At 46.5% G+C, this 26,364-nt stretch overlaps 2 pseudogenes and 1 gene segment (V, D, J or C); 1 reads left to right on the forward strand and 2 right to left on the reverse strand.

Annotated features, from left to right (window-relative positions):
- The first annotated feature begins 1,525 nt into the window (after positions 1-1,525).
- Positions 1,526-2,739, forward strand: LOC147373644 (dynein light chain 1, cytoplasmic pseudogene; annotated as a pseudogene). The gene is made up of 2 exons (XR_015163150.1): positions 1,526-1,640; positions 2,275-2,739. The product of XR_015163150.1 is annotated as a dynein light chain 1, cytoplasmic pseudogene (transcript).
- A 6,952-nt stretch (positions 2,740-9,691) lies between these two features.
- LOC147373645 (T cell receptor beta variable 5-5-like) lies at positions 9,692-10,276 on the reverse strand. The segment is given in 2 exon segments: positions 9,692-10,095; positions 10,228-10,276. Coding segments are annotated over 2 exon segments (453 nt in total).
- Positions 10,277-24,809: 14,533 nt separating this feature from the next.
- Positions 24,810-26,131, reverse strand: LOC147373646 (T cell receptor beta variable 13 pseudogene; annotated as a pseudogene).
- Between the last annotated feature and the right edge of the window lie 233 nt (positions 26,132-26,364).

The raw sequence follows: 26,364 nt of genomic DNA on the forward strand, positions 1-26,364 counted from the left end.
ACCCAGGAATCGAACCAGGGTCTTCTGCATTGCAGGTGGATTCTTTCCCAACTGAGCTGTCAGGGAAGCCCCCAGACTATAAGGTTGTAGGAGGTTCAGGGGCCCTAAAACCTACATTGTTTACTGGTAAACTACAGTTCAAATATCAATAAAAGTGATTTAAAAATATCTGAGGTGAGATGTTACATGCACTTTTTTATTTCATGTAATGAATCATTAGGCATAATATTCCTTTCACTGGGACTTCTGATGTCCTCTTTAAAGGCGTTCAAGGCAAAACATGACCATCTCTACCTTTGCACCTAGGAAATGGTAGAAGAGGCTGTCAGAGGTTAGCAAAGGGAATCAAGAAATGCAGAGTCCTGTTATGTGCCAGGGACTTCATGCTTATTAAATACTTATGAAACCCAGGAAGATGGTGTGATGGCTAACTGAACGTGTCACCTTGACTCTGCCAGAGACATTTAATTAAACTTTATTCTGGATGTTAAGTGAGGGTGTTTTTGGAAGAGGTTAACATATAAATAGTTAGATTTTAACATTAGATTAGATTAACGTTTTAAACAGATGATCTTCCATTCCACAGTCTTAGTGGGCCTCATCCAACCAGTGAAGATATGTATAGAAGGAAAAGTCTGATCCTCCCCCAGGTAAGAGAGAACTGTTCAGCTGATGGCCTTCAAACAGGACCATCAGTTCTTGGGCCTTTGAATTTAAACATCAGTTCTCCCTGAACCTCTAGATTCCCCAGTCCAACCCGGAGATTTGGACTTATCAGCTGTAACAGCTATGTGGAGCGAACTCCTTTAAAAGATGGGGAGCAGGAAACACAGGTATTGAGGACAGCCTTGATTCTGATTCCTTGTCTGGCAGTTAGGAAATATGAGACCTGGGCAAGTCACTTCCCATCAGATGTATAAACAGTTAAAATAGTCTTTATCTTGCATGATCTTTGTGAGCATTAAAACATACAAAGGAAAGAATGTCTGGGAAAGTCGATCAGTTCTACCTGGGTCTGGGTCTCCCTGGCTGGCAATTGACACCCTGGCAACCACTTCCTGAGCTGGGGTAGGAGTGTTTTTGTACCAGAGGCATCTGATCATGCAGGGCTGTGTCTTCGCTGCTGGCACAGAGATACCTGGCTGAGTACATCAGCTCGAAGGAGCTCAAGTTCAGCTCAGAGCGAGAGTCACTGAACTGTTTTCCTGAGAATCGATCCAGGAGGTGAGCTTCTCCCCTCACTTTCTGGTTGTAATACTGAACGAGGAACTGGGGGCCCTGGCCCAGGGCCTGTTGGTACCAGTACACGGAGAGGTGTCCAGAGACAGCGGAACATCTCAGAGTCGCTTGCTGCTTTCTTGATTTGATCAGGTATTTGGGGGTCTGGGTGACTCCAGAATCCACCAGGCCTGTTGGGAGGAGACAAGGAAGCTGAGGACAGAGCACAGGGAAAGCCTCCTGCTGCAGCTCTCATTGCCACGCTTCTATCTCAGGGAGGCAAAGACATCTCAGAAGCTCCCACACTGTGTCCAGGACTCACCTGCTCCCAGGAGGCAGAGAGTCACACAGCAGAGGAGCCTGGAGCCCATGGCATCATCAGGAACCCAAGACCACTGCTGGCAGGAGGTGGAACTCCTGGGGTGAGTGGTGTAACATGCCGACCCTCCTGCTTCCCTGATTGGAGCATTTGCCTATGACGTCACTGCTCTGTGTCTCTGCAGGCTGTTTCCAAATCCACTGGATCCCTTGGCAGGATCCATGGTGGACTCCTCTATGCCCTTCCCTGTCCTGCACAGCCCTTCAGCGAAGGGTGGGTGTGAAGTGAACACTGTCCCCATGTCTCCATATGCCCATGACTTTTTCTTCTCTTCCTGTCCCTGCCTGACACTCATCACCCAGCCCTCACCAGCCACACTAATCCCCACACCCTCCACTCCCCATGCTGCTCCAGGAAAAGATCCCCTGTGCACACCCCGAGGCTCCAGGCAAGTCCCCACTCCCCTGGGCAGTGAGGAGTCTGTGCTGGGTCCATGTGTCTGGACCACTCAGGGAACTCAAACCTGCTCCCTGATGCAGGCATGTAGCCAAGGTTCCCCTAAGCTGCCCTCTCCAGGGTGACTCTCAACCCCTCCCAGCACACCCTGCTTACCAAGGGCCCACAGTGCCTCTTAGTGGACCATGGTCCACAGTGTCAGGGATCTGTGCCTTCTGTCTAAATCAAGAATAGAAATTTAGATGCTTCATGGCTTTGGTAGTGACCGCCTCTCTATGCAGGTGTTAGCCTAGCCAGCGCCTTCCCCAGGAGACCAAGGCCAGCCCCTGCTCCTTGGTGAGCACGTGTGACTGAAAGGTTGTGATCAAGAATGCCGATATGTCGGAGGAGATGCAACGGGACTGGGTGGAGTGTGCTGCTCAGGCACTGGAGAAGTATAATATAGAGAAGGACATCATGGCCCACATCAAGAAGGAGTCTGACAAGAAGTACAACCCAGTCTGGCACTGCATCGTGGGGAGGAACTCCTGTAGTTATGTGACATATGAAACCAAAGACTTCATCTGCTTCCACCTGGGCCAAGTGGCCAATTTCCTGTTCAAATCTGGTTAAAAGCATGGACTGTGCCACACACCCGGTGATCCATCCAAAAACCAGGACTGCAGCCTAAAGTCCAAATACCAGAGACTGAAGTCTTCAGCCCTGCCTAAGGGAACACCTCCGTCTTTGAACCTTTATTGGGTTTTGTACGGGGCATTCTCTGTACTGGTTTGTTGCGGTTATAAACCAATTAGCAAAACGGCTTACATTTGTATTTATTTTCTATTCCATACTTCTCTGCCCATGTTTTTTTTCTCTTCGAAATCCCTTCCTTTAAAGAAAGAAGTCTTTTGGAGAAGGGTGCGTTAATTGCCGTTTGTTCAAGTAATCTAGAGTTGAAGATGGCCTCTTTAGTTGATCTTGGGTGGGCTGGTGGGGGTGATTCCTTGAAGTTTCTGCCGGATGTAACAGACTAGCCGATTCAGCACTCTTGCGTTTCATTCTTGCCCATCCTGCTCCTGTCGTGCATGGGAGAATACTACTCAGAAGTGCGTGTTGAGAGAGGCACGGCAGAGCAACTACTGGACTAACTCTTACTCCTAATCTGATAAGTACGTTCCTTAAGCGCTCCTTTTGTGATAACTGCTATCGAGTGCTCTGGGCCTTAGGCCTCAAGAGATGATGAATGTGTCATGGAACACCTTTAAGCTTTCTAGGGCTGTAAAATGGAAATAAGCTGGTAAGAAAGTTGGGCTAATGAGAAATCTGTTGGGCTCTAGACATTTCCCCTCCCCTGCCTGGCCAAAGTATACTCTAAAGATCAAAGGTGGTCTTAAAGGGAAAAAGCTTTTAAGTAGCGGCCCTCCTTGTGATTCTAATAAAGTCTGCAGGAATTTAAACTTACAAGCATGCTGTGCTGTGCTTTAACTAGCTGTCTTCACATATGAGTTGGAGCTTTCATTAAAAGACACAATTAAAACAAAAAAAGAATAGATATTCCCCACAACCCCACCTGCAACCCCTCTACACATAGACACACAAATACACACCCCTGATCTACTGCCTTCCCAGCCTGACAGAATTAGGGTTGATCCTCAAATCCACTCTTATCCTCTGGAGGTAAAAGACTGAATGATCTGACATTTTTACTAAGAAGGAAGTAATTATTGCACCACTACAATGACAGTAGTTAGCTAAGATGAAAATACATGACCATAAAATAAATACTCTCAAGATCTCAAGTGAATCCACCAGGAAACATGTATTCCATAACTACTTCTCATTAATCAGATGCATATATTTCTAGATTTCCTATTGAAATTAAGCTTATTACCAAATTCTAGGTAATGCATTTTATAAAGAGGTTTTATATATATGGATTCATTTATCTCTGCACTTATAAAATCTTGAAATCATGAGGCAATGGAGGATATATTTTGACTTTGAGAAGATTTAGATGAGGGAGGTGGGCCAACCTGGCCTAGGTTAGGTGAGATGCTAAGGAGATCGGGGGGCTGGGGGGAGAACACACAAAGACAGTCCGTCCTCGTTCAGTGGACTCATATGAAGTTTTGGACAATTGGTAATCAACTGAAGTTGGTTTCTCTTTGATGACTCCAGACAGCTTGCTCAAAGCAGACCACGTGGACAGGCCACTTTAAAAACTACCTTGTGGTTTGGGAAGGGACGTGACCATAGCTCAGTTGGTAAAGAATCCACCTGCAATGCAGGAGACCCTGGTTCCATTCCTGGGTGGGGAAGATCCGCTGGAGAAGGGAAAGGCTGCCCATTCCAGTATTCTGGCCTGGAGAACCCCAGGGACTACATAGTCCATGGGGTCGCAAAAGAGTCGGACACGACTGAGCGACTTTCACTTTCGTGACCCAGATGAAGGAGGAACAATGTGGCTGGAGTAGAAAGGGCCAGGGAGGTGGGAGAGGAGTGACTTACCCACCCAGGAAAGGCGGGCAAGAGAAGAGAGCGCATGCGAGAGCCAGGTTGGGGGAGAACCTTCCAGAGAGACAGCGATGAGCTGCCTGAGGTGGGACACGTGGGCCTGTTTTTATCTAATTTACCAACAACCTTCCCTCCTGGAGGTCTCAGGCTCAAGTGATGACTAAGAGTCAGAGCTGGGGAAACTCCTGGTTCACAGGGAGGATACAGAGAAAAGACAGCAATGGATGGTGGACACAAGTCCGCAAGGCCTGGAGTGAGGTCTGGGCCAGCACAGACCACACACTCAGGGTCACACTGCAGGCACGTGGCAGCAAAGCCCTGAGGCTGTTGGTGCTAGGAGCCTACAAGCAAGGGGCTGCCTTGCCTTTTTGCACAGAGAGGAGGTGACCCTGCAGCGCTGTGGAGTAACTGCTGGCGCAGAAGTACACAGATGTTGGCGCAGAAGTACACAGATGTCTGGGAGCGGTTGGCAGACTCCAGTGTGAGGGAAGTCCTTTGTGCTTGGTCTGGAGACGCTGTAGCCCTCAGGCACATCTCCGTTCTCTGTGTTGGGAGGGCCATTTGAGTAATAGATCAGCCTCAGCCCGCGTTCCCAGGTCTTGTCGGTACCAGTACATATAATCGTGGTTCAGATCCTGAGTGCATCTCAGTGTCACTTTCTGTCCTGACCTTACGCCCTGGAATCTGGGGTCCTGAGTGACACCAGCATGGACCGCCCCTGTGGAGAAGGAGGACTGATGCTGCAGTCACAGCGGACAGTTTTAGTGCTGGCACCCCGGAGGTGCCCCTGCCCCCAGGACTCACCTGCCTGCAGGATGCAGAAGACCACACAGCCCAGGAGGCAGGGGCTCATGGCGGGGGCAGGGCAGGCGGAGTGCCCTCTGGTCTGAGTGTGGATGAGAGGGGAGAGGGGCTCTCCAGGGAGTCCTTCTGAGACATCACTGTCCCTGCCAGGCCCCAGAGCCAACCTGTCACTCAGGGGCCACGCCCCTTCCCCTAGAGGCTCAAATCAGAAATGAACCTGAGAGAACTGTTCACAGCAGGAAGACCCATCCAGCTCAATAGGCATCAGCCTTACAAGTTGTTGTAACCTGTAAACTGTTTGCAACTTTATGTATACTTTGTTCCAGAGATAATTCTTCATTAAACTTATATTCGTCTTATTTATCCACATATTTATGTAGCCTTTTCAAAGTTATTTTTAACTGGAGTCTAATTGCCTTGCAAAGTGTGTTGGTTTCTGCTGTATACCACGTGACTCAGCCATTAGTATGCATATATCCCCTCCCTCTTGAACTTCCCTCCCTCTGAGCCCTGCACTTGACCCCTCTAGGTCCTTGGAGAGCAAAGAGCTGAACTCCCTGTGCAGTATAGCAGCTTCCCACTAGCTCTCTACTTTACATATGTAATGGGATTTCTTAGTTTGGATTCTTGGGGAAAAGTCCTCAGAGCCTTCTGCTGCCCTTTATGACTCTTGCGTCCCACCTGTGCCTTCAAGTGTCCGTTTCCACTTTGTTTAGTTGATCGCATTGTATTTTTTTTTTCTCCCACCTGATTCTTCTGGTATCTGGTTCCCCAACCTTGGGGCAGGCTCATGGACATTTGAGGAATCCTTTGAGTCTATTTCTTACCAATTCGCTGATAGACTGGGCACCTGCTGAATGCGGCTACAGCTCCTTCATGTTCACCAGAGCACATGCTTCCTGTGTCTGAATGGGGGGAGCAGCACAGCTGTAACCCACCTTTCTTCGAGGAGAGTAGATGGTTGCTCAGCACCGTGGGTTATGTGGGAGCACAAAGGAATACAGATGCGGAAGGGACCGGGGGGAGGTGGCAGACTCGGCGCAGATGAAAACTGCTCCCTTTTTATTTGAGACAGCCATTCCACGTCCCTAAGTGGCATAGACGAAAGTGAAAGTGTTAGTCGCTCAGTCGTGTCCAACTCTGCAGCCCCATGGACTGGATCTAGCCCACCAGGCTCCTCTGTCCATGGGATTTTCCAAACAAGAATACTGGAGTGGATTGTCATTTCCTTCTCCAAGGGATCTTCCTGACCCAGGAATCGAACCTGGGTCTCCTGCAGCGCAGGCAGACTCTTTACCATCTGAGCCACCAGGGGAATCCCTTATGTAGCATGCCCGATCTTAATTAACAGATATCACAGAGCCCCGAACTATCCTGTTACACATAACCCCCCACTTTGAAGGACCCGTACTTGATGCAATGCTCTGCTGTTGTTATCTTCAAACACTCAACAACAGTTGAAACATGGACCCTGCAAATTATGCAGCTGGTCCTGGTTACATGGTTTTGGACCTGTGATGACCTCCTGATGTTCTGGTTTTCCTTGATCCCAACCACGTGTCTGGGGTCTGGGTAATGCTGCATTCCTGGCACCTGAGAGAGAAAGGCATAGAAACGAAAGTCAGAAGCAGCAAAGGAGTCTGAATTTATGACCACAGGAGCAAGACTTGACCTGGGTCTGGCAAGCCCACGAGTGGTTCCACATCCATGCTCAGAACTTCTTTCTTCCAGAAGACAGCAGGGCACCCAGCGCAGGAGACTCATGCCCAGGCCATGCCAGAAGAGAAAGAGTGGCTTTCCAACTCAAGGCCTGTGTCTTGGATACTTATGGTCGAAGCAAAGGGGACCTGTGTCTCAACATGGAATGCTCTCTCACCAAAATTCCTAGTGCCCACAGTCTTGCCAGGGGAGAACACTGAGTGAGCATGAAACCCAGCTATGTGTGCGTCTCATGGAATCTCAACATCATTTCCTGGGAAGTGATGACTTCTTGTCAAAATATCATTATCAAGTGATTTCAGGGAATGGGTTCATGAGGACGAATTTATGAAAGTGAGTAAATAAATTTTATAAAAATAGCTTGTAGCAGCTGGCATGACCTTTTAATGGTCATTTTATCAAACTGTCCATCTCCAGGTAGGATAGTCCCTGACATGGATGTGGTGCTCACATGGTTTCAAATACTTCTCTAACCATAAGACTTTCCAGGAGCTCCTAACTTTCTTCAATATTTTACACTTGCCTAAAAGGGAATTGTTTTAATGGGTATAGAGCTTATATTTTCAGTAAAAAGTTGCCTGAGTAAAACACATCTCTAGCAACAGATATCATATTGTTGGTAGTCAGGGAAGGACAGAGGCATGGGAAAGGGACCTGAAGAAACTTTCTGGTGATAGAAATGTTCTTTATTGTAATAGGGTGGATGTCGCATGGCACATGCATATACTCTGTCCATTATACAGTGTATAATGTTTATGGTATTTACAGCTGAACTTTGAACAACACAGGTTTGAACTGAGTGGGTCCATTTTTGTGTGGATGTTTGAATAAATACTTACTAAGGGAAACTAAAAGACTCTTCCTCCTTGGAAGAAAAGCAATGACAAACCTAGACATCCTATTAAAAAGCAGAGACATCACTTTGTCAACCAAGGTCTGTCTAGTCAAAGCTATGGTTTTTCCATTACTCATGTATGGATGTGAGAGCTGGACCATAAAGAAAGCTGAGTGCTGAAGAATTGATGCTTTTGAACAGTGGTGTTGGAGAAGACTCTTGAGAGGTCTTGGACAGCAAGGAGCAAACCAGTCAATCCTAAAGGAAATCAGTCCTAAATATTCACTGGAAGGACTGAAGCTGAAACGCCAATACTTTGGCCACCAGATGTGAAGAGCTGACTCCTTGGAAAAGACCCTGATTCTGGGAGAGATAGAAGGTGGGAGGAGAAGGGGGCGACAGAGGATGAAATGGTTGGATGGCATCTATGACTCCACGGACTTGAGTTTGAGCAAGCTCCGGGAATTGGTGATGGACAGGGAAGCCTGGCATGCGGCAGTCCATGGGGTCTCAGAAGTCGGACACGACTGAGTGACTGTACTGAACTGAAGGCACTGCCCAGTTTGGCTGAATCTGTAGACCTGGAATCCCACACACAGATGGATGAAGGTGAGGTTATACACAAGGTTTTGATGACGGTGTTGTGGATGTCTCAGACCCTAAAGCATACATGAGCTAAAGGTTAACTACAGGGCTTCCCAGGTGGCACAGTGGTAAAGAATCCAGCTGCCATTGAGGAGATGTGGATTTGATCCCTGGGTCAGGAAGATCTCCTGGAGAGGGAAATGGAAACCCACTGCAGAGTTTTGCCTGGGGAATCCCATAGACGAGGCGCCCGGCAGGCTACAGTGCATAGGGTCGCAAAGAGTCAGATACAACTGAGCACACACATATAATTCACACTTTAAAATATATTGCACACTCTTGTTAATTTCATGTGACGACTCATCAGGCATAAATACTTTTTTCCTGTCACTTCTGATCCCTCAACTATAGGATTTCAAGGTGACATATGTCCATTTCTACCTTTGCACCTAGAAAATGGTAGAAGAGGCTGTCAGAGTTTAGCAAAGGGAATCAAGAAGTCCAGAGTTTGTTATGTGCCAGGGACTTCCTGCTTATTAAGTACTTACACAACAGTGGAACATGCTGTGATGCTATTATAGTGTATCACCTTGAGGATGCCACAGATATTTAATTAAACATTATTCTGGGTGTTACATGAGGGTGTTGTTGGAAGAGATTAACATGGAAACAGGTAGACTTTAATATGAAGTTAGATTAACATTGTAACATTGTAAACAGATGACCTTTCATAGTGTTGGTGGACATCATTTAACCAGTGAAGACAGGAATAGAACAGAGAGACTGATCCTCCCCAAGTAAGAGATAATTGTCCAGGTGATGGCCTTCAAACTGGACCATTAGTTCTTCAGCTTTTGAACTAAAACACAGCTTTCCCTGGGTCTCTACCACCAGCCCAGTATACAGTTTTGGGACTTACCAGGGATGGGGGAGCCTGGTGGGCTGCCGTCTATGGGGTCGCACAGAGTCGGACACAACTGAAGTGACTTGGCAGCAGCAGCAGCCTTTAACAACTATGTGAACCTACCCCTTTAAAACATGTGTACATGTTTGTTCTATGGGGGACAGTTCTAAGGGGGCAAGGACCACAGGTGTTGACGACAGACGTGAGTCTGATTCCTTGTCTGACAGTAATGAAGTATGAGACCTGGGCAAGTCAGTTCCCCTCGGGTGTATAAACAATTAAAATAATACTTATCTTGCATGATCTTTGTGAGCATTAAAACACAGCAAAGAAAGAATGGGAAAATCTGTCCATTCTACCAGAGCCTGGGTCTGGCTGGCTGGCAGCCAGCACCCTCAAGGCCACTTCCTGAGCTGAGGTAGGAGTGTTTTTGTCCCAGAGGCAGCTGATCATGCAGGGCTGTGTCTTGGCTGCTGGCACAGAGATACACAGCTGAGTCCTTCAGCTCCAAGGAAGTCAAGTTCAGCTCAGAGCTAGAGTCACTGAACTGTTTTGCTGAGAATCGATCTGGCATGTTTTTTCCTCCACTAACTTGTCCGCGGTAATACTGAATGAGGAACTGGGGGCCCTGGCCCAGGGCCTGTTGGTACCAGTACACAGAGCGGTGTCCAGAGTCAGGGGAACATCTCAGAGTCGCTTGCTGCTTTCTTGATTTGATCAGGTATTTGGGGGTCTGGGTGACTTCAGAATCCACCAGACCTGTTGGGGAGGAGACAAGGAAGCTGAGGGCAGAGCACAGGGGAATCCTCCTGTTGCAGCCCTCATTGCCAGGCTTCTATCTCAGGGAGGCAAAGACATCTCAGAAGCTCCCACACTGTGTCCAGGACTCACCTGCTCCCAGGAGGCAGAGAGTCACACAGCAGAGGAGCCTGGAGCCCATGGCAGCATCAGGAACCCAGGACTGCTGCTGGCTGGGGGCGGGGCTCCTGGGGTGACTGGTGTAAAGTGCTGACCCTCGTGCTTCCCTGATTGGAGTATTTGCCTATGACATCACTGCTGTCTGTCTCTGCAGGCTGCCCTTGTCTACTAGACCCCTTGGCAGGACCCAGGGCTGGCTCCTCTATGCCCTTCCCTGTCCTGCACAGCCCCTCAGCAAAGGGTGGGTGTGAAGTGTGCATTCTCCCTGTGTCTCCATATGTCCACAATATGACTTCTTCTCCTCTCTCTGCTCCTTCCTGACACTCGTCACCGAGCCCTCACCAGCCACCCGAACCCCTCACCCTCCACTTCCTTTGCAGGGTCCCCCTGAGTACATCCTGAGGCTTCAGGGACGTCCCCACTCCCCTGGGCAGTGAGGAGTCTGCACCAGTTCCTTGTGTCCTGGAAGCACTGCTGCTGCTGCTGCTAAGTCACTTCAGTCGAGTCTGACTCTGGGCGACCCCATAGACAGCAGCCCACCAGGCTCCCCCGTCCCTGGGATTCACCAGGCAAGAACACTGGAGTGGGTTGCCATTTCCTTCTCCAGTGCATGAAAATGAAAAGTGAAAGTGAAGTCGCTCAGTCATGTCTGACTCTTCGAGACCCCATGGACTGCAGCCTACCAGGCTCCTTCATCCATGGGATTCTCCAGGCAAGAGTGCTGGAGTGGGGTGCCATTGCCTTCTCTGGCTGGAAGCACTAGGGGAACTCAAACCTGCTCCCTGATGCAGGCATGTAGTCAAGGTTCCCTTAAGCTCCGCTCTCTTGGGTGCCTCTTCAACCCCTCCCAGGCAGCCTGCTTACCATGGGCCCACAGTGGCTCCTAGTGGCCAATGGTTCACAGTCTCCTAAAGATTTGTACTTTAGGTCTAAAGCAGGAATAGAAATTCCCAAGAGCCCTCAGGACAACCCCTTCACACACACACACACGCGCGTGTGCATGTGCACACACACACACACACACACACACACACACTCACACTCCTGTTCTTATGCCTCCCCAGCCTGGCTGAATTAGGGTTGATCTTGACATCCACTCAGCCTCTGGAGGTAAAAGATTGTATGAAGAGACACTTCGACTAAGAAAAAAAAAATTGCTCCACCATTGCTATCATGGTAGTTTGCTAAGATGAAATAGTACAGGCCATATAATAAACACTCTGGTGGTCTCAAGTGAAACCATCCTGGAAATATGTATTCCATAGCTCCTTCTGATTAATCAGAAACCATGTATTTCCAGATTTTATGTTTAAATTAAGTATTGCCAAATTCTAAGTAGTGTACTTTATAAAGAGGTTATATATATATGAACCTATTGATTTCTATACTTATGAAATCTTGAAATAACTATCCAGTCAGTAGAAGACCTAGGAGGACTTTTCTCCAAAGAAGACATGAAGATGGCCAACAAGCACAAGAAAAGTTTGGCAACAATACTATCAGCGGAATGGAAGTCAAAACTATAGTGAGGCATCACCTCACACTGGTCAGAATAAGCATCATTAAAAAGTCTACAAGTAATAAATGCTGGAGACAGTGTGGAGAAAAAGGAACCCTCCTACACTGTTGGTGGGAATGAAATCTGGCACAGCTATTAGAAGAGTTCAGTTCAGTTCAGTTCAATCACTCAGTCGTGTCCGACTTCTTGCAACCCCATGAACTGCAGCACGCCAGGCCCCCTGTCTACCACTAACTCCCAGAGTCCACCCAAACCCATGTCCATTGAGTCGGTGATGCCATCCAACCATCTCATCCTCTGTCATCCCCTTCTCCTTCTGCCCTCAATCTCTCCCAGCATCAGGGTCTTTTCAAATGAGTCTTAGAAGAGTATGGAGGCTGTTTAAGAAACTAAAAATAGAGTGACTGTATGATCTTGCAATCCCACTTGTAGGCATAAAATTAGACAAAACTATAATTCTAAAAGATACATGGATCTCCATGTTCTTCATGACACTATTTACAATACTCAAGGTATGGAAGCATCCTAAATATTCATCAACAGATGAATAGTAGAGGTAGTATGTGTATACACACACACACACACACACACACACACACAGTGGAGTATTACTCAGCCACAAAAAGAATGAAATAATGTTATTTTCAATAAAATGTTTGAACCTGGAGATTATCATACTAATGGAGTAAGGCAGAGAAAGACAAATATTATATGATACAGCTTACAAGTGCAATCTGAAAAAAAGGACGTACAAACAAACTCATTTACAAAACAGAAATAGACCCACAGACATAGAAAAGAAACTCATGATTACCAATGGGGAAAAGTGAAAGTGGAAATTGCTAGTCGCTCCGTCGTGTCTGACTCATAGACTGTAGCCCACCAGGCTTCTCTGTCCATGCGATTTCCCAGGCAAGCACACTGGAGTCTGTCGCCATTTCCTTCTCCGGGGTATCTTCCCAACCCAGGGATGGAACCTGGGTCTCCTGCATTGCAGCAGATTCCTTACCGCCTGAGCCACAGGAGGAAGGTGCTGCTGCTGCTGCTGAGTCACGGCAGTCGTGTCCGCCTCTGTGCAACCCCATAGACGGCAGCCCACCAGGCTCCCCCGTCCCTGGGATTCTCCAGGCAAGAACACTGGAGTGGGTTGCCATTTCCTTCTCCAATGCAGGAAAGTGAAAAGTGAAAGTGAGTCGCTCAGTCGTGTCCAACTCTTAAGAGGGAAGGATCAGTTAGGAGTCTGGGATTAACATATATGCATTACAATATAGAAAATAGATAATAGATAATCAACAAGGACCTACTACACAGCACAGGGAATTATACTTGGTATTTTCTAATAGCTTACAAGGAAAAAGATTCTGAAAACATATACATACACACATATGTATTTTTGTTGCTTTTCAGTGACTAAATTGTGTCTCACTCTTTGTGACCCTATGGACTGTAGCATCCCGGGTTCCTCTGTCTTCCACTATCTCCCAGAGTTAGCTCAAACTCATGTCCATTTAATCAGTGATGCCATCCAACCATCTCATCCTCCATCATCCCCGTCTCCTCCTGCATTCGATCTTTCCCAGCATCCGGGATTTTTCCAGTGAGTCAGCCCTTCCCATCATGTGGCCAAAGTATTGGAGCTTTAGGTGCAGCATCAGTCCTTCCAGTGAATGTTCAGGGTGATTTCCTTTAGGATGGACTGGTTTGATCTCCTTGCAATCCAAGGAACTCTCAAGAGTCTTCTCCAACACCACAGTTTGAAAGCATCAATTCTTCAGTGCTCAGCCTTCTTTATGGTCCAACTCTCACATCCATGCATGACTACTGGAGAAACCATAGCTTTGACTAGACAGACCTCTATTGGCAAAGTGATGTCTCTGCTTTTTTTTTTTTTTAATGAAGTTTTATTAAAGTATAAAGGAGATAGAGAAAGCTTCTGACATAGGCATCAGAAGGGGGTAGAAAGAGTACCCCCGATGTCTCTGCTTTTTAATTTGCTGTCTAGGTTTGTCATTGCTTTTCTTCCAAGGAGCAAGTGTCTTTTAATTTTGTGACTGCAGTCACCATCTGCAGTGATTTTGGAGCCCAAGAAAATGAAATCTGTTACTGTTTCCACGTTTTCCGCTTCTATATGTGTATGTGTATATTTGCATCACCAAATCACTGAGCTGTACACCTGAAACTAAGACAACAGGATAAACCAACTATACACATGATACAAAGAAGAAACATAAAGAATCCCAACTCCAGCTTCTGAGATTGTCAGACTCAGGAGACTTAGAGAAACTGCAAGAGAGTGGTAACTTGGATTCACAACCACATTTAATTATAAGCTATATTTTTTTTAAAGAAACCATACTATGTTACTCTAATCACTTTAAAGCATACTCACCGGGAGCTGTACTAATGCGTATACTTTGATTAGAAGAGTGCTCAGTGTGGAATATTCTGGTAAGACTTAACACTGACATAGACATAGCCAAAAAAGAAAATGTTGAAATGTTCACACAAACTGGAAGTCTGGACTTGAATCCAGTTGTTCACACACTAGGATAAATATCTAAATTGTGCTAGGAAAAAAAAACCTCCATGCAGCTCTGTATACAATATATCCATGCGTGCTCAGTCATGTCCAACTCTTTGCGACCCCATGGACTGTAGCCCACCAGGCCCCTCTATCCATGGAATTTTCCAGGTAAAAATACTGGAATGGGTTGCCATTTTCTACTCCTGGGGATCTTCCCCACCCAGGGATGGAACCCACGCCTTCCACACCTCTCCTGCATCTCCTGCATTGAAAGCAAACCTTTTACCACTGAGCCACTCTATGTAAATGGGCATTAATTAACCCCTTTCACAAGTGTCAGAGTATCAATTATATATTTACATACTTGGCTTTTTCTATGAAAGTAAAGGTTGTAAGACAGTTTTTATAGAAGGACTTATGTCTCCCCTAAATTCAATTGTTGAAGTCCTAAATCCCCATAAGGCTGTATCTGAACTTATGACCTTGGAGGAGGTGGTTAAAGATGAATAACATTATGTGGGTGGGACTCTGACACAGCGTAACTAGCGTCCTCATGTGAGAGGAAGAGACACCAGAGCCATTTCTCTGGGAAAACCCAGAGGAGAGGCTCTGTGAGGCCACAGGGAGAAGGCAGCTGCCTCCCAGCCAGGAGCAGAGTCCTCACCGGAAACCAACCCTAGCCCCTGCATCTTGGGTTTCAGGCCCCAGAACTGTGAGAAAATCAGCGTATGTGGTCTAAGCCACACAGCCTGGTGTTTATTACGGCAGCCTGAGAAGATTCCCGGGAGGAGGGCATGGCCACCCACTCCAGTATCCTTGCCTGGAGAATCCCATGGACAGAGGAGCCTGTCAGGCTACAGTCCACGGAGTTGTAAGGGTCGGACACGACTGAGCAACTAAGCACAGCACAGCAGGAGCAAACTAGTCAATAGTATAGCCCCGCAGGAAGTCAGGATAAGAAGCAAAGAGGAAGGCAGGTCTGAGCCAGGCCCTGAAAAATGAGCAGTACCTGGTCGTGTGTGGGGAGGAGAGAGGGCCCGTGGGGCCGTGGGAAGAGAGAGAGAGTGGATGCAGAGGATTTAAGATGCATCTGTGTTTCAGGGAATTTAGCAAAGTTTGGTCACAGAGCGCGTTACCTCCTGAGATGGCCCCAAAGCGGTGATCTGAAGCAAATAGAATCTGAGTGTTGAAGGGATTCCAGGGAAGCAGAATTGACCTGGAGAGCCTCTGCCTGTGTATAACCAGGGGAGCCATGCCCTCTTCTGTGTGTGGGAGGCACTGAACCGTGCCCAGAGGACGCAGGCAAGGGAGAAAGGTCTAGAAAGAATAACTGAGGTCAACTCCGGGTTTCACACACCATCATCACGTCATCTACGTGGTGAGGACCTCACCCGGACTGGCCCCAGGTGATGGCGGTTGTTAGAGACACCGGTGACTCAAGACTGTGGGAGGAGGAAAGAGATGATTTGAATAACACAGTTGTTTTCTTCTTCTTTTTTTACTCATTTTCTAGCTCCAGATCTATTCTCAACCACTTCATGCGTAGTTTCTGCCCTGGACCTTCCCCATATGTCAGTGTCTTCTCCCTAAATTATACAAATCAAACGCTTGTGATGCTATTAGAATCAAACACTTATCATGTCATTTTGTTCACCAGGTGAACTCTCTCTTCCTCAAAAAAGAAGCCTCCAGTTAGTAAATGACAAACCCTTCCTCTCCCCTGGTAGCATCCAGTATCAGACAGGAAGGTCGTTTTGGAGCAAATCTGGTGATGTAAGCCCATTCTCTGAACACATCTTCTTGACCTCTCTTGTCCCTCCCTGCGTGGCACGAGAGCCCAGGACTGCTTTCCAGGGCCCCCAGTCATTTTTGTCTCCCACTGCAGTCCCCAGGCTCTCATGGATCTGGCAGCTCTGAGGTCGCTGCTGGCACCAAGGTACAGGGCCAAGTCAGTCAGCTGCAAGGAGCTCATGTTCAGCTCAGAGCGGGAGTCACGAAACCGTTTTGCTGAGAATTGATCTGGGAAGTTGCCTTTAGTTCTTTGCAGTTTCTTAAAACTCAAAGAAGAACTGAGGCACCTGACTCAGGGCCTGTTGGTACCAAGACACCCTGGGTGGTGGGGGGTTTGGCCAGAGGCAGGGGAGCGTCTCAGGGTCCCTCGCTGTCTTCTTGCTTTAATCAGGTATCTTGGGGTTTGGGTGACTCCAGAATCCACAAGGCGTGTGGGGAAGAAGATCGGGGCTGAGAAAGAACGTGGGAAAGAGCCCGATGCTGTCTTGGATTCAGGCAAAGTCAGGCTAGGAACATGGATTTTCTCCTGTGCCAAGGACCCACCTGCTGCCACGAGACAAAGAGCCACACAGCAGACAGGGCTGCAGCCCATGGCAGGAGGGGCAGAGCTGGGTAGGCGTCTCCTTGCTCAGAGCTCTGCTTCTCTGAGAGCTGGGGTTCTGGGCCTCCTTCCTCTGATTGGAGGAGAGGCAGTGACATCACTGCTCTGATGTCATTGCCTCTGCAGGTTCTCATGAGCCTGGCCCCCCCTTTCCAGGTCAGCTGATCCAGGAACCCTGCTCTGTTCTGCAAAGTCTCTTAGATGACATGTGAGCTGAATGTGCTAGTTAAGGCGAGGCTGGATTTAGGCCACACACTCTTCCCCATGGCTCCTTTGCTTTCCCTTTGAGGTAGGTGTTTCTCTACCTGTCCCTGCCCACTTCCAGCTCCATACACTTCATTTTTCCTGCAACCTCAGAGGCTCCCTCAGCACTGCATAGTTGAAGTTGATGGCTCCCAGCTGGGACAGCAAGCCTGCAAATTAGTGTCTGTGCTATTAAGTCTTCTAGAGGAAAACAGCACCACATAATGCTGTTTTTTAACCCTCCTGGTCCCAGGCACTAGCTCTATCTGCTTGCTCTGCCCCAGAAACTTCTGGAGTTTGGCAATCCACAGTGCCCCCACGAGACCTATGGGTGATAACCAAGACATTGACTTTGCCCTGAGATAATCATCATGGGATGTGTTTAAATTAGAAACTATTTCACTGGTTGCCTATTGCAGTATGGTCTTTGTTTGGTGGGGGAGGGGCTTTTGCTTTGTTTCTCCTAAAGTCACACACACACATACAAATCATATACAAGCCAGGCCTAGATGATTTGTGATTTTGTATTTTAAGCAAAAAAGAAATGTGGCCATGAAAGAACTGTTTTGACTTTAAGCAGTTTTTGATGAGCTGAATGGTACAAACCCGGCTTAGGTCAGATTAGACACTAAACTTGGTTTTCTTTTCATGACTGCAGACAACTGACTCAAAGCACACCACATAGGCCTTTTTACAATGTTCCCGCTAATCAGTTTACCCCAGAATAAGAAAATAATGCCCCTTGTTTCTGGAAAATCTCTTCTATCCTGTCTCTTTTAGAAATTCTCTTTTTGCCTCTGTTCATTGATAATAATATTCATACAATGCCAATTTGCCCATATATGAGTAAATGTGTATAGATAAATGGTCATATTTCTCTAGACTTTTCTTTGATGCCCAAGTAGGAAATTAAATATCCTAACCTTCTGTAACTATTATGCCAGAAAGGATACTAATGGATTAATGCATAATAACAATATTAATAGAGGGATTTGGGAAAAGAGATTCTAAGAAGGATTCATTTCCAGAGCCAGCATCTCCCATTGGAGATAATTTACATTGAATTACCTGTTACTTGGTCTTACACAGTGAATTATATAGAGTGAATATAGATATTCTAATGGAATCTATTTCTTGACTTTCTAAGTCTGAAGGCAACAAGCCCTCCAAGAACCATTGAGAAGAGATCCCTGATTCAGCTGCATGTGACACTGTTGGGCAGTACATCAATGTCATCGATGACCAGCTGATGTGCCAGCAAGCTAAGAGTGACCAGACCTCTTACAAGATCCACCCAGTGAAGGGAAATTCCACCCTGAGTGAATCTTCATGGATATAAGTCAGATCAAATTAACGCAAGCCCAGATGGCAATGTCCTGTAACTGAATACTTTTTATCAATTTTGTGTACACATAGCTCATTAAAACCATTCACAATAGCATCATATGTGTCTTATGGAGTTTCTGATAGTAGATAAGGAGAAGGTTCTACACAAAATCATAGAAATATGAGCAATCACTATAAATTACACTAAGGAAGGTGTATTTCTCTGCTTTATGGAACACTTGGCATCTTTTGGCATCAATTAGAAAAAATTGCAAGATTGCCAGTCAAAATGTAAGTATTTGAAGAAAAAAAGACCTCAGAAGATTGTTTAAGAGATGCCGGAGGCCCCATAAAAAACAGTCATTATATTTCAGACAAGAGAAGCCCGACTGATATTTTAACAATGGACAAAATGTGGAGCCACTGGCTTCTGGATCCTTCTAAAATTGCAACCTAGCATCACCTAGGTTGCATCACCTGGCTCCTTCATTAGGGGAACCTGATGAGGCAAGAGGTAAATGTGAGCACTAGAGATTCATCAAAAATCAAGAGAATATTCTGGAAAGACTGAAGCTCTTTGGGCCTGGAATATGAGTAAGATGAGGGGTGAGTCCAGGTCAGCAGTGAGAAAACAATTGGTGAAAATAATTTTCATTTTGCTCTTGCCTGACCCCTTCTTCACTTTGAGACAATCTTACCTGCATTTTTATCACAGAAATCAATAGCTGGGTATGAGATACCATTAAAGGACCAGAAAAAATAAAGTTAACTGTACAATATGTAGCCCGAGAAAGCGAGTTATTGAATTCAATGAATTAACAATTTAAAACAAGCATAACAAATATACTACATGAAGATCTGCAATATAAATAAGAATATAGAAGATGTTACCACATAAGAAAATGTAAGGCCAATTAATAGGAATTCTTAACCTGCAGCCCACCTAGCGTATTTTATATCAGCATTTCAAAATGTCGTATTATGGAGAAGGAGGTTCAAGTTATCAAATTCTCTAAGAGAAGCCAATGTTTCATGTAAACACTAAGTTTTTGTCCCAGTAAGAACTAGTATATATCCATCTTTTCCTGAAATAATGACTCCTATCATCAAGGAACTTTTTCCTTTATTTTCCCCCAAAACAAGATTTCAGCTAATAATCCAGATAAGATCTGTGAAGCTCTCCTTTGAAAACTAAGTGAAATTTCGCAGAGCTTATAAATTTCAAAAACTATGAAAATTCAAAGCCCTTCCAGGGGTTTCTGACCATGCCCATGGGATCTGCATTCCCCTGGTCTTCTCTAACCCTGTCACATTACCTGGCCAAAAAGCTAAGACTGCCTTTGATTTCCTCAAGAAAATTATGAAAACCCAATGAATTTCATAGATTCTACTGGAGATTTGGGTGGTGCTGTATGGCAGGGGTCCCCCACCTCTGGGATCTAGTGCCTGATGATCTGATGTGGAGCTGATGTAATAATAGAAGGACTAAAGTGCACAATAAATGAAGTGCACTTGAATCATCCTAAAACCATCCCCACCCCCTACATCTGTGAAAAATTGTCTTCCGTGAAACTGATCCTCGATGCCAGCAAGGTTGAGGACAGCTGCTTTAAAGGATCGGCCGGTGACTCAGAAATAAAGAATCTGCCTGTAATGCAGGAGACGTGGATTCAATCCCTGGGTTGGGAAGATCTCCTGGAGAAGGAAAGGGCAACCGACTCCAGTATTCTTGCCTGAGAAATCCCATGGACAGAGAAGCCTGGTTGGCTACAGTCCCTGGGGTCACAAGAATCGGACATGACTTAGCAACTAAACCACCACCACACTGCTAATTATGTCAAAATTATAGCCACTATACCAACCTTGCTTTTCAGTTTGCTTCCAACAGGTCTGTCTATTCACCTGGAGTGCCCTTGCACCCTGTTCAACCCGAAGACCTCATCCTCCTCCTAACCTGAAAAGAGCAAGGACCTGACCATCGGGTGGCTGTGAAGTGGACGGGACAGGGCCACGTGAGGTCTTGCTAAGCACACAGTCGTCAGTGAACACAGCTGGGCTTAAGCCATGGATTTAGCACAACAACAACATCAAACGACAGAGGAGAGCCTCCACAGTGCCTGCTCCTAGTAAATTGGAGGTGTTGACATTGTCATCTGGGGCAGGAAGCTTTCCAGTAATTTCCTAGATTTTTTTTTTTACCTCCATCTTCTCTGGAGCCCTCCAGGTTTCCTGTGTGGTATTTCCCACTGGTTGTAGTGCTAGTCACAACTCCTTTAAATCACCATATTTACTTCACTTCCCCATCATTCTACTTTTTTTCCAGCACAAACTGAAGCAACTAGAACTCATCTTCCTGGTGAGAAACTAAATGGTATCACCACTTGGGAAAATAGTGTACTCACTTTTATAAAGTAAAATAAGTACTTATACAACCCAGAAAGCCCACTCCTAGGTATTTACCCAAGAAAAATGAAAGTGTTCAGTTCAGTTCAGTCACTCAGTTGTGTCCAACTCTTTGCGACCCCATGAATCGCAGCACACCAGGCCTCCCTGTCCATCACCAACTCCTGGAGTTCACTCAGACTCACGTCCATCGAGTAAGTGATGCTATCCAGCCATCTCATCCTCTGTCATCCCCTTCTCCTCCTGCCCCCAATCCCTCCCAGCATCAGAGTCTTTTCCAATGAGTCAACTCTTTGCATGAAGTGGCCAAAGTACTGGAGTTTCAGCTTTAGCATCATTCCTTCCAAAGAAATCCCAGGGCTGGTCTCCTTCAGAATGACCTGGTTGGATCTCCTTGCAGTCCAAGGGACTCTCAAAAGTCTTCTCCAACACCACACTTCAAAAGCAATTCTTCGGTGCTCAGCTTTCTTCACAGTCCAACTCTCACATCCATATATGACCACAGGAAAAACCATAGCCTTGACTACACGGACCTTTGTTGGCAAAATAATGTCTCTGCTTTTGAATATGTTATCTAGGTTGGTCATAACTTTCCTTCCAAGGAGTAAGGGTCTTTTAATTTCATGGCTGCAGTCACCATCTGCAGTGATTTTTGAGCCCAAAAAATAAAGTCTGACACTGTTTCCACTGTCTCCCCATCTATTCCCATGAAGTGATGGGACCAGATGCCATGATTTTCTGAAGGTTGAGCTTTAAGCCAACTTTTTCACTCTCCTCTTTCACCCTCATCAAGAGGCTTTTTGTTCTTCTTCACTTTCTGCCATAAGGGTGGTGTCATCTGCATATCTGAGGTTATTGATATTTCTCCTGGCAATCTTGATTCCAGCTTGTGTTTCTTCCAGTCCAGCGTTTCTCATGATGTACTCTGCATATAAGTTAAATAAGCAGGGTGACAATATACAACCTTGACGTACTCCTTTTCCTATTTGGAACCAGTCTATTGTTCCATGTCCAGTTCTAACTGTTGCTTCCTGACCTGCATACAGATTTCTCAAGAGGCAGGTCAGGTGGTCTGGTATTCCCATCTCTTTCAGAATTTTCCACAGTTGATTGTGATCCACACAGTCAAAGGCTTTGGCATAGTCAATAAAGCAGAAATAGATGTTTTTATGGAACTCTCTTGCTTTTTCAATGATCCAGCAGATGTTGGCAATTTGATCTCTGGTTCCTCTGCCTTTTCTAAAACCAGCTTGAACATCAGGAAGTTCACAGTTCACGTATTGCTAAAGCCTGGCTTGGAGAATTTTGAGCATTACTTTACTAGCGTGTGAGATGAGTGCAATTGTGCGGTAGTTTGAGCATTCTTTGGCATTGCCTTTCTTTGGGATTGGAATAAAAACTGACCTTTTCCAGTCCTGTGGCCACTGCTGAGTTTTCCAAATTTCCTGGCGTATTGAGTGCAGCACTTTCACAGCATCATCTTTCAGGGTTTGAAATAGCTCAACTGGAATTCCATCAGCTCCACTAGCTTTGTTTGTAGTGATGCTTCCTAAGGCCCACTTGACTTCACATTCCAGGATATCTGGTTCTAGGTAAGTGATCACACCATCATGATTATCTGGGTCGTGAAGATCTTTTTTGTATAGTTCTTCGGAGAAGGCAATGGCACCCCACTCCAGTACTCTTGCCTGGAAAATCCCATGGATGGAGGATCCTGGTAGGCTGTAGTCCATGGGGTCGCTAAGAGTCGGACATGACTTAGTGACTTCCCTTTCCCTTCCCTTTCTGTGTATTCTTGCCACCTCTTCTGAATATCTTCTGCTTCTGTTAGGTCCATACCATTTCTGTCCTTTATCGAGCCCATCTTTGCGTGAAATGTTCCCTTGGTATCTCTAATTTTCTTGAAGAGATCTATAGGCTTTCCCATTCTGTTGTTTTCCTCTATGTCTTTGCATTGATCACTGAGGAAGGCTTTCTTATCTCTTCTTGCTATTCTTTGGAACTGTGCATTCAGATGCTTATATCTTTCCTTTTCTCCTTTTTTTTTCCGCTTCTCTTTTTTTCACAGCTATGTATGTCCACACAAAAGCATTATAATCAGAACACTGCTTATTGCAGCTTTCTACACAACAGACAAAATCTAGAACAATATATGTGTTCATCAGCTGTAAATGAATATAGAAATTGTGGTGAAAGTGAAGTCACTCAGTCGTGTCCGACTCTTTGCGACCCCATGGACTGTAGCCCACCAGGTTCCTCCATCCATGGAATTTTCCAGGCAAGAGTATTGGAGTGGGTTTCCATTTCCTTCTCCAGAGGAACTTCCCGACCTGGGGATCAAACCTGGGTCTCCTACATTGCAAGCAGACGCTTTACCATCTGAGCCAAATATACACAATATAAAAGAACAAACTACCAATAACAGAACAGTAAGGAGAAATAACGCAAGAACTATGTTACATGAATGATGCTAGTCGCAAAAAAGTGTGATGGATATCAGAACAGTAGTTACCAGTGGGGAAGGGGGTATTAACTGGAAGGAGACAAAACACACAAGAGGTGATAACACATCTGTATCTTGATTGAAGTGATGCTACTCGAGTGTATCTCTTTGACAAAATGCATAAAATTAGCATTTAATATTACTCATTTCACTGCCTGTAATAAAAGTGTGTCCCACTACCCAGAGTCAACAACCATTAATATTTTTGTATTATCCTTTTGAACAGTGCTCTTTCTAAAGTTACTTATAGACACTTTGTCAGATATTCAGAGCTCCCTACACTGTGGCTACTGTTGACTTGAAATAAATAGACTGCTCGGTATTTCTCCAGCAAAGACAGGCATGGCTGGCTAAAGAATATCACTGTCCATCTGCCTCTATAAGGATTAAGTTTTTAGCCACCACAGCTGTTGACCTTCAACACACCCCGAAAGGAGTTCAAGGAAGAGATCAGAAGTGAGGCACTCTGTGCTCTGAGAAAGCTGACAGACAGGCTTCAGATAGATACATTCAGAAGAAATGTTTCAGAACATGGGTCCTGTGTATTCCTGTACTTTGAAAAGCACTGTGACCAGCAGCAGCCTTCTACAGAGATGCACATAATGGTTGCACATAACCCCTTTGCCCAAATCACAGATACGGTTACCTCCCCCCAGCCCCCACCACCCCCATACCTTTCAGAGCAGTTTCTCAGAGCTCTCTCAGAGGCTGTCTCCCTGGCTATAGCCCTCAGTAGGATATTGAGTAAACCTGACTCACAGCTTTCTGTAGCTACGGTAAGTCACGTGCAAGTTCGTGCTTTTGTAGAGAGGAAAAGGAAGGTGGGAGAGCTAGAAAGGAAGGTCTGGTTCTTCAGTGACTGAATCCTTGACTGGAAAGAAGAGGAATCTTTCTTCCTTCTGTTGGGATCTGCTACCATCACAGGGGACAAGAGCTCCCCCTTCTGGTCTCCCAGATCTATTTAATTGAGTGAAAAGTGAAAGTGTTCATTGCTCAGTCACGTCTGGCTCTTTGCAACTCCACAGACTGCTGTCCACCAGGCTCCTCTGTCCATGGAATTCTACAGCAAGAATTCTTGAGTGTGTGGCCATTCCCTTCTCCAGGACATCTTCCTGACTCAGGGATTGAACCCGAGTCTCCTGCGGCTCCTGCATTGCCAGAAGATTCTTTACCACCAAGCCACCAAGCTTGCTGCTGCTGCTGCTAAGTCGCTTCAGTAGTGTCCGACTCTTGCAACCCCATGGATTATACAGTCCATGGGATTCTTCAGGCCAGAACACTGGAGTGGGTAGCCTTTCCCTTCTTTAGGGGATCTTCCCAACCTAGGGATCAAACCCAGGATTCTTGCATTGCAGACAGATTCTTTACCAGCTGAGCCACAAGGGAAGCCCTGGCAGATATATAACTCCTTGCTAAAAACTAGCAAGGGGGGCACTCTTTCTGCCCCCTTCTAATGTCTATGTCAGAAGCTTTCTCTATCCCTTTTATACTTTAATAAAACTTTATTGCACAAAAGCCTTGAGTGATCAAGCTCGTCTCTGGCCCTGGATCAAAATCCTCTCCTCCGGAGGTCATGAATCCCCAACATAGCTCATGGCGCACAGCCACAAACTTTCAATCTCTCCAGGCCATTGTTTAGGAACCCTCAGGTCTTAGCCTCTGAGAAGTCAGTCCAGTCTTCATCCATCAGGTTCAGAGCAAGCAGCTCTGGGCACAGGATGCCCTGTGCATGTTTGCTCTTGCCTAGTCTGTCCTCTGTGGTGACATTCTTGTTTGGACCGGATCCCTGCAAGCCCAAGAGCATGAGGTCACATACACAGGGCCAAAGAAACTCCCTGTGCTGGCCAGCAGCGTCCCACGGTGCTTCTGCCTTGTCTACCTTCTGTCCCAGAACATTCTTCTCCCAGCAGTACTCAGCTCTTCTGTTGAGATCCTTTGTCTTCTGGAAAGTTCCCAGTTGGGGGTTCCTGGATATTCCCTTGCAATTCTCCCCTCTCCTCTCCAGTAAGCCAGTCTCCACTCAAAGATAGAAGGAAGGCATGTTTTGAAAAATAGGAAATAACACAGAGAGCAGAAGAGAATACAGAGGTTGCCCTGTAGGCTCTCCAGGTCACTCACTGGCCAGGTCTGTCCCATTGCTGGGGGCCATAGCCATATTCCGTGGTGCCTGGGAGCCTTTCCTGAATACCACAGCCCCAGATGTCCTGTGCAACATGTCTTCTTCTGCAAATTAAAGCTGATTTTGACCTGTGCAAATAGAAAGCAGCTTCAGCCTCCGAAACCCCCACCCCCACCCACCGCAGTCTTGGGCAGGGCATAGAGACGCTGTGGAGTTTGTGAAAGGGCAGGAGGCATCTCTGCGAGGCTGTGGGCAGGCTGCTGGCATAGAGGAACATGGCCAAGTCCCCTAGTTGTGCAGGATGCATCTTCAGAATGAGGTATATGTCATCAGGCATCTCAGCTGAGAAGCAATACTCCATAAAGTGTGCGTTTTCTGAAGGCTCTTTGTTGTAGATGGACATCAGAAACTCCATGCCCTTTCCCGGGGTCTGTTGGTACCAGTAGAGGTACAAATGACCAGGCATAGGGTCACACCTCATGTCACATCCCATCCCATCTCTGTGATGTAATGGGGGGGGCTCTGGCTGACACCAGGTACCAAGTGTCCTGTGGGAGGGCACAGAGGCCAGGAAGAGAATGAGGCAAAGGTGTGGAACTGCCTTTCAGTCAAGGGAACGGGATGGGAGTTTCCTACACACCTCCAGGATGCACTTACTCCCAGGAGACCAAGGACTGCCCAGCAGAAGAGCCTGCTGTCCATGAGGGTGTCTGGCAGGGCTGAAGCCTCTCCCAGTCGGGCATCTGGTCCTTAGCAGCCCCAGGGAAGAGATCCTGTGATGACGTCACAGTCCTGGGCAGCATCCACAGACTCAGGAGTGCCCCACAGGAGGGGGCCTTAGTGCCCATGGACATGTGATGCTCTTAGGACTGGCCCTTGTGTGTCCTGAGGGGTGCAGACTCCCAGCCCCCAAGCTGCAGAGGGACCCTGGGAGAATACAGGCTTCAGGACACCTAGGCCCAGTGTGAAGATCCCAACAGATAGGGGGGACCCACTCCCCTCCCCGATGGCAAATTCAAAGCCACAATCTGGGGGCATGGACTCTGTGTGTCATAGTTCTGAGCCTAATGATGAAAACATG

The sequence above is a fragment of the Bos grunniens genome, chromosome 4 (genome assembly GCF_055505025.1).
Source record: "Bos grunniens cultivar Pamir isolate PY7600 chromosome 4, Bosgru_T2T1.0, whole genome shotgun sequence".
Lineage (NCBI taxonomy): Eukaryota > Metazoa > Chordata > Mammalia > Artiodactyla > Bovidae > Bos > Bos grunniens.